Genomic DNA, 8775 nt, shown 5'->3' on the forward strand with positions numbered 1-8775 from the left:
AAATGCAGGTCAACTTAGGAGTTAGTAGCTAGGCTATGCATTTGTGTTTGAAAATGCTGCTGGAAAGCACCCTTAGAGCTACTCAAATGATTTATGCTTTAGGTTGACTTTTACTCTGTGGACTATAGCTTGAAGTAATTATTTTGTTTGAGGTAGTCAGGGAGATCATAATGTTGCCGGGATGCAGGAGAGCCACTTTCTAAACTATGGAAGACTGTGACTGAGCACCTGAACATACTTGAGTCAGCAGGGGCAAACGTGCATTCCTGAAGCAGGATATGAGATGGGTGACCTAATCTAGCTGAAGATGTCCCTGCTCACTGCAGGGGGGTTGGACTAGATGACTTCTAGAGGTCCCTGCCAAACTGAGTGATTCTATGATACAAAGAAAGAAAAAACAAAGACTATGATCAGGCCTTCACAGCCTCTCATCTGTAGCTGCAGCAGCTGAAGACGCAGTGATTAGGTATCATTCTGTCCTGGGCTTCTGTTTCTTACAGTTTGCTTTGTTTCAGCCTCTTGGGGCCAGTGACTACTTGGAGATATCAAAGCGTTTTGACACGGTCTTTGTTCGTGACATCCCGCTGCTTACAATGGCAAAAAGGACACAAGCTCGGCGTTTCATTACCCTCATTGATACCTTTTATGAGCACAAGGTGAGAACCAAGCCTCCTGTAAAAAACAAGGCCGTGACTTAACATTTGCTTTTGAGAAAACCTGTGTTTTATCCCTTTTCTCTCAAGCCCACCTGCTGATGCTGTTCCCTGCTTTCCTCCTCTCAGGTGCGCATTATTTGTTCTGCAGTGACTCCTCTCCAAAGCTTGTTCCTGGTAGAGCATGGCAGTGGTGAGCTAGAGGACAGCAGAGTGTTGATGGATGATTTGGACCTGAGCCAGGTACATGATATTAACATCCTCTCCCTTTTGTAATGAGGGTTTGAGTCTCATCATGAGAGCAGCATTTCAGGAAGAAGAATCAGGTAAACGTTTAACTGGTGATTTGCTGCTCTTTCTGCAGAGTAGCTGTGGCTCCCATCCTTGCAAAGCTTGTTCTTTATTCATAGCCAAGGAAAAGGCCACGGTGTATAGAACCATTTGGATTGTTAATCACTACATCTGCTCAGTCTTGTTGGAAAAGAACTGATTTAAGTTTAGCCCCTGCATTTAAACTACAGAAATAAAAGATAGTCTGCTCTATCTCTTCCTGGACTATTTAGAATTACAGAATGGTTTGGGTTGGAAGGGACCTTAAAGATCATCCAGTTCCAACCCCCCTGCCATGGACAGGGACACCTCCCACCAGACCAGGTTGCTCAAGCCCTCATCCAATCTGGGCTTTGAACACCTCCAGGGAGGGAGCATTCACAACCTCCCTGGGCAACCTGTGCCAGTGTCTCCCACCCTCACTGTCAAGAATTCCTTCCTACTTTCCAGTCTACATCTCCCCTCCTCAAGCATCAATCCATTGCCCCTTGTCCTATTACTTGTTAAAAGCCCCTTCCCACCCAGGTCTCACTTCAGGTACTGGAAGGCTGCTCTAAGGTCTCCCTGGAGCTGTTGCAGACCCTCACAAACAGAACTATTTTGCATGTTACTTATTCTGCTTTTCCTTTTCACTATAACTTAGTTAATGGATTTTAAAATGGATTCTCTAGACAAGTATACAATTAGTCAACAGCAAAGTGCAAACAGATGGTTAACATGTTGGTTTAAAGCCAGATGACTGTTTTGCTGTGCTCCTTCACAGGGCTGCCTAGCTGCAATAGGTGGTTTTTGTTCAATGTCTGGATGTTAGTTTTCAGTTTTGTGGTGTCATGATGCTGTCTTAAGTCATCAAAGCCTCTAAAGCACCCAGCCTCAGGAGTTAAGCAGGATGCATTCCAGCACAGCTACATCTCTTACAGGTCTGTGGTACTGTTTTTGTGTATTAATGTAGGATTCTGCCAAAGGACTCTCCATGTTTACAGGAGAAGAGGAGATCTTTGCCTTTCAGCGAACTCTCTCACGCCTTACAGAAATGCAAACTGAACAGTACTGGCAAGATGGGGACAGGAGCAAAAAGAGTTCTAATTAGGAGCCAAATAAAATCACCAAGAAGTGAAAACAGAGAATTGGGAAACTTTGTTTTGCACAACTGAAATAGCAGTAATTGCACTTGATCATCTGGACCACTTTTTCTTTCTTCGCTTGTTTTTTTGTGCTCAAGACATGAGGACTCAGCTGCTTCTCTCTACCACCAGAATCATAGAATCAACCAGATTGGAAGAGACCTCCAAGCTGATCCAGTCCAAACTAGTACCCAGCCCTAGCCAGTCAACCAGACCATGGCACTAAGAGCCTCATCCAGTCTTTTCTTGAACATCTCCAAACAAGGCAAGGTGACTCTACCACCTCCCTGGGTAGCCCGTTCCAATGCCAGTCACTCTCCCTGGCAACAACTTCCTCCTAACATCCAGCCTAGACCTCCCCTGGCACAACTTGAGACTGTGTCCCCTTGCTCTGTTGCTGGTTGCCTGGCAGAAGAGACCAACCCCACCTGGCTACAGCCTCCCTTCAGGTAGCTGTAAAGAGCAATGAGGTCTGCTCTGAGCCTCCTCTTCTGCAGGCTGCACACCCCCAGCTCCCTCAGCCTCTCCTCACAGGGCTGTGTGCCAGGCCCCTCACCAGCTTTGCTGCCCTTCTCTGGACACCTTCCAGCACCTCAACATCTCTCTTGAATGGAGGAGCCCAGAACTGGACACAGCACTCAAGCTGTGGCCTGACCAATGCTGAGTACAAGGGGAAGAATAACCTCTATTGTCCTGCTGGCCACACTGTTCCTGATCCAGGCCAGGATGCCATTGTCTCTGCTGCCCACCTGGGCACACTGCTAGCTCATGTTCAGCTACTATTTACCAGCTCCACCAGGTCCCTCTCTGCCTGGCTGCTCTCAGCCACTCTGTCCCCAGCCTGTAGTGCTGCTTGGGGTTGTTGTAGCCGAAGCGTAGAACGCTGCACTTGGCCTTGTTAAATCGGTCCTGTTCAGTGCAGGGGGGTTGGACTAGATGACCTTTGGAGGTCCCTTCCAACCCAAACCTTTCCAGGACTGAATGACACTATAGCTGGATAGATGTCACCTACTTTGTAGCACTTTAAACACAAAGAAAAGCTGACCAGGTCTCAAACAGTGCTCAGCATGGTCTCCAGCCATCTCACCAGGGGGAAGACAAGTCTGTCCAGTGAAACCTGTCAGGAAGAAAATCAAGATCCAGGAGTTTTCTTTCTGCAGTCACCTGGAGATGAATAATGCCAGTGCCTCAGTTTCCCTATGAATAAAATGGGATTTGTTACTTTCTTGTTTGCTAACACTGGAGTGCTGCCAGAATTCACTCATTAATATTCTAAGGCGCTTGGTGAGACTCTGGGATGAAAATACTTCAGTGAAGTAGGTAAACAGTGCAAGAAAAAAGAGGTAGCTACTCAACAGTGGATTAGTTTCCTTGTTTGGGTCACAGAATGACTGCCAGCAGCTAAACACCACATGCCTCTTGGTAGTGAGGATTTTGTTTAGGTGTGCATCTGTTTTAAATAACCCCCAAGCCCTGGGGTTTGTGATGAAACCTCTAACCAGTTCAGGTAGTTGTTCTTACACCTGTAATGACAAATGTCCTTTCTGATTCGTTGCAGCCTTAGCTCCTGTTCTTGTGACCTTCAGTGGCTTTGTAAATCCTGTTGGGATTTGCCTTCTACACTGAGGAATTTTTAAAGAGATGTGATTTTGAGTCTAATTTCTAACAAAGTGAACTCTGTTAAGTCCTTCTGGCATTTCAGAAGAATTTCTGTTGTAATAAAGAAAAACAAATCCAGATTTTATAAACCTTTCAGCTGTTGTTCACACACAGTTTAAGGTCTGTGCTCTCAAGAGGTAGGCCTTGTCTTAACTACTTTATCAGGCTGGGGGGCTTATTTTTACCTCTGTCTCGAGGAGGAGACAGCATTGGTCATTGGTGGGCACTTGGTTGCCTGGATGAGCCAAGGCACCACAGACCATTGTCCTACATTTGGCTCAGCTTGCTAGAAGAGTCCTCCTCCAGAGGCAGTTTAGACTTGTCCTCCATGCTTACTGCTGCTAGCAGCCCTAATTGGGGGGTTTGGAATCCTTTTTCCACTCATTTGACTAATTTCTCCAGCAACTTGAGAGTGAGGTGCTCCAGCTGAGTGCAAACCATAGCTGAAATGCTCCTTTTTTCTGTTCATCTGAGGTAGTTAGTGTTGAAGATCTGCTTTTGCTGTCAGCCAGGTAGTTCTGCATTCAGATGGGACAGGTTTCACACAGCCTGGGAAATTGCCCCTAGGAAGCCATTGGTTAACACTTAGGCAGGCAGAGAGGTGCCTGCACTGCTGCTTTAGGAGGGTCTGAGGGTTGCTGCAGCACCCCAGTGCAGGTGCCCTCATGCAGCACCCCTTAATACTGAGAATGGGAGAGCAAAGCTGCAGCAGGACACTTCCCTGTGGATGCCAGTGGCAGATAGTTGGCCAGTTCTTGCTGACACAAGGCCAGCAATGATTTACAGTCCAGGCCAAAGGAACCAGGGGGGTGACATTTTTATTAACAAAGGTGATTTTTTTTTTGTCTATTTCTATACCTTCTACTGGAAACATTTCAGTTTCTCCATTCCTTGAATACTTATCATACTGAGTATCAAGCTGGGGCCAACTTGCTTCCAAGCAATGAAGCATCCAGTGCTTGAGAAGAGCATCCAGAAAAAAAGTCTTCATGTCCTGTGACTAATCCACAGAGGTCTGTGAAGCAGGAGGCTGCACTGTGGCCAGTGGTGGCATGCACTGTTACTCATGGAAGCACTGGCTCCTTCTCCAGACTCATTTCAATGCTAGGTTTGTTTTGTTTTTCCATTTTCTCCTCCAGCATCCTGCAGCAGTGAGCTATCAAGGGCTAACTAGGAATTCTGCTCAAAAATATATCCATTTTCATGCTTCCTTGACTCTTTCAAAATACTTGATGAACAGATGCAGCCAATCTGCTGTTTCAGTTTTGTTTGTCCAGTGGATGTGTCTCTCATGTCTTCCTGATCCATTTCCTCTCAGAGATGAGCAATCCCCAGCATGTCCATCTCTTGTCAGAAGAGTGCTGCTCATTTTTGGGATAGAGTCATAGAATCAACCAGATTGGAAGAGACCTCCAAGCTCATCCAGTCCAACCTAGCACCCAGCCCTGTCCAGTCAACCAGACCATGGCACTAAGTGCCTCATTCAGTCTTTAACTCCACCTCATTTCTGATACAGGAGCACAGCTTTGTCTGTCGCAGCTTCCCCTGGGCTCGGAGTTCCTTGCTGCTTGGCTTTGGGCCTCGAGAGCTCTGGCACATGTGAAGAACAAGGTGTGGGATCTGGAGGTGCAGAAGTTTATGACCCTTGGGTTGGGGCAGTGCTTGCATTTGCCTTTCTGTCCACTGAGGAGAAGGACTTGCAGTGGCAGTCCCTTGTGCGAGAGCAGAGAGAGGATGGAGCAGCTGGAGGATGCAGGCCACTTGCTCCCTCTCCAGCCTTCTGCATTCTCCACGTATTTGTAAACCAACGTTTGTTTTGAATTGAATTGGATTCTAAGGGTGCCATTAAAATACAGAAATGCTTCTCACTGACCTATTACTCTGCATTCATGTTGGTAAAATTTTGGATGAGTTTCTATAGTCCTCCCGCCAGTTCTTTGTCAGGGTGAAGGGTTTACTTGGCTCTGTTAATCCACTCTTCTAGCTTGAAATTGTTCATTTCAATCGTTACAAAAATCCTCTCTTTTCCAGTGTGAATCCTATAGTCCCACATTCAAGTGCTGCTGCCAGTGCAAAGACTTCAAATTCTTTGAGTGCAATCGCACTGTGTCAGTCCAAAGCCAAATTGCAAACACTTATCCACAATTCCCCTTACTCAGCTTTAAGCTATTTTTTTCCCCCAGCAGGCAACAATAGCCATAAAAGTATGGGGAAAGGTTACCAGAAAAGCTTAATCAATTGCTTGCTTGATCAATTCCTTTGCAAGCTGTGGTGTAATTCTACCACATCCTCCTCTTGCAAGAAGCAAAACCTTTCGTTCTGTTACTTAAGATATTTTTAGCGCTCAGTTCTTCAGTGTCACAGTAATTAAGAGCGATCACAGGCGCTGAAAGATGAAGCACAGAACAAAAGATCAAGTGATTGTTTAAGCTGAAGTTAACTGAACCAGGAAAAGTAAGTTGGCTGACACGGAGAGAAAAGCTTCCTTTGTATCCTCCAGCCCCCGACAATTAGCAAAGCCAAACACGCTTGTTCAGCTTTCCCTACCTAGGGTGATGGATAATGTTCAGGTCACAACGTGACCATGTGGAGCGGAGGTTTTTCCCGCAGGCTTGCTCAGAGCGCTGCTGTAGCCGAGGTGAGAAGTGTCCGGCGGAGCTCCCCGGGGAGCCGAGGCTCAGACGCGCTGCAAACACCTAAGGCACCGAGCTGCGCCCTGTGGGGAGTGCAGCTTACTGAAAACACAGCGGCAGAGGACCAGCCTCCTGCGGTTGTGCTCCATACCTGATGCAAAGTATCATTTCGGAGGCCAGTGGAGAGAAGAGCAATTAGTGTCCGGCAAGATGACAATCTGAAGGGGCTGCCGCTCGCAGAGCTGCGCTGGGCCGGCGGCATCGCTACGGAAGCTTCTGCGAGGGAGCCGGAGAAGGGCTTCCAGCAGCGGGGACGGCCAATGGGGAAGGTTAGACTGGGTGCAAAGCCCATTCAGTCAGGCAGCTGCCAGTTGGTTCTCTTTGCCAAGCAGATTGGAGGAAATGCTGATTAAAATGTCCACTGAACACAGCAGGCAAATTAAATTTCAGTCACAGCCGCCTGGCCGGCTTCAGAGGGAGGATGGCTCCAGTGCACCTGGGCTCGTCCTCCCCCCTGCCGCCTCTCCCACGGGCACTTGTGCCTTGCTCACGACTACAGCAGGGAGGCTGTGGCAGTCCAAGGACACAGGTGAGGTTTGTGGGGAGAAGTGGTAGTGGCTGGCCTGATAAAGGATGTCTGCAGGGAAAAACCGTGGCAGACATCATTCCAGGCCAGGAAGCAGTGTCCCACCCCAGCTCTGCCACCTCTCCCAGGGCACAAGCTGGGGGGGCTGCTGCCATGCTCATTCTGACTGGGCTGGGACCCCCATTTTGTCTCACTTGTGCTTATATTATTAACAGGTTTCCTGTCAGCCCTTTCCCCTCCAAATAGCCTGTGGTGGACAGCTGAAGGTGACCCTTTGGGGCAGAATGGGTGGTGGCACAGCCAAAATGCCAATACACACCAGGAGACAGGACTGAGCTTGTGGGAGTTTTTGGTGCTCAGGGCTTCCCTCTCATCACCTCTCCAGCAGCTTAGACAAGCCCCTGAAATCCCTAATGCAGCCCACTGGTGCCCAGCTTTGGTTTGCACATCGAAGTGCATCTGCAGTCCCAGTAAGGCCTCTCCTTGAGTGGCTGTTCTTAACTCCTTCCCATACCCTCAGCCCCTGGTCCTTTCATCTATGCTAAGGGAGGTTTGGCATCCTTTGTGTCTTTCATGTGGCTTGAAGAACATACTGTCACCCTCCTGGCAGCAGTTACTCCAGTACCTCTATCCCCAATGATCCCTGAGGACCACCAGTATTATTAGGCTTTACCTCTCTCATCTCCTCTCTCTTCTTGGTCTCCTTCAATGTAGCTGCAGGAGGGCAGCCAGAAGAGTCTCAGACAGGTAAGCTCAGACATGTGCAATGCAGTGTAATGTGGCCATCTCCTTCTCCTGCACAAGCTGTGTGCAGCCCATGTGCCAGCTTGGCCAGCAGAGCCTCAGTCCTGTGCCACTCTTCAACAGCTCAGCTTGGGACAGTTTTCCCAGGCATGCCTGGCTGTGAGATCAACAATAGAACCCCTCTGTGAGCCCGTGGGATTTCCTGTGCTGCAGTTTCCAAAGGCACTGGTTCTTCATAGGCTGTGGCTGGTAAAAGGTGTTTACATTTAGGTACAAAAACCTGACCTACTAAGAGAGCACTGAGGTTTGCCCTGCAGGGTGGGCGATGTAACAAGTCATGGCTTGTTACATCTGTGCAATGTCTGCCACTTGGAATCATCATTTTTTTTTCTTCCCAGAACACAGATTCTGCACTCTTGGCAGTAAAGGCAATAATTGGTGTTTTGGTCTGAGTGCAGGTCTGCTCTTTTCCAATTTCCCAATACTCAGTTCCTTAAAAGTTAGACTGGCCTCATCTTCTGCTCTCAGAGCACCTGAAGATGGTGCTCTGACCTCACCAAGACATCTGCTCAAGCCACTATCTGTCATTGTCTGCTTAGGCTTCCTCCAGGCTATGGTTGTTTTCCTAATGGCTAGCACCAAGCTGCTGCAGCAGTGTCTGTGTGTTTAGAGAGTGCACTCAAGGACCTGGGAATGGCTTTTGCTGCCCTTGTGTCCTATCACTGCTCCCACAGCCGTGGGTGAAGGCTTGGTTAATGGCAGCCAATCTGTCAATTCCAGAACAATGCAGGAAATCAGTTATTGGCATCATGGAGAAATTGAGTGTTTCTCAGCAGCCCATGCTTGAGGACACCCCCATCTGCTAAGGTTGACCCTAATAATTAACAGTCTTACCCAGTGCCCCAGAGGTGCTTTATAAGGCACAGGGCTGAAGGTTAAATAGCTTCTGTGCATCAGATGTGCTCATTACACCAGTCTGCCTGTAATGGCCTTCCTGAAGCCACAGCAGCTTGTTAATTGATTGTTCTCATTTTATGGTCTTTCCA

At 48.0% G+C, this 8775-nt stretch overlaps 1 protein-coding gene across 2 annotated transcripts in view; it reads left to right on the forward strand.

Moving 5' to 3' along the window:
- The window catches only part of AFG1L (AFG1 like ATPase), a 49485-nt gene extending 43847 nt beyond the window's left edge, over positions 1-5638 (forward strand). The window contains exons 11-13 of one of the 2 annotated variants that reach the window (XM_064170155.1): positions 516-656; positions 783-896; positions 1018-1927. In XM_064170155.1, the coding sequence (XP_064026225.1) occupies positions 516-656; positions 783-896; positions 1018-1143 (381 nt within the window). In that variant the 3' untranslated portion in view covers positions 1144-1927. The other variant, XM_064170154.1, reaches the window with a different exon arrangement.
- The last annotated feature ends 3137 nt before the right edge of the window (positions 5639-8775 follow it).

This window comes from Pogoniulus pusillus, chromosome 33 (assembly GCF_015220805.1).
Source record: "Pogoniulus pusillus isolate bPogPus1 chromosome 33, bPogPus1.pri, whole genome shotgun sequence".
Classification (NCBI taxonomy): Eukaryota; Metazoa; Chordata; class Aves; order Piciformes; family Lybiidae; genus Pogoniulus; species Pogoniulus pusillus.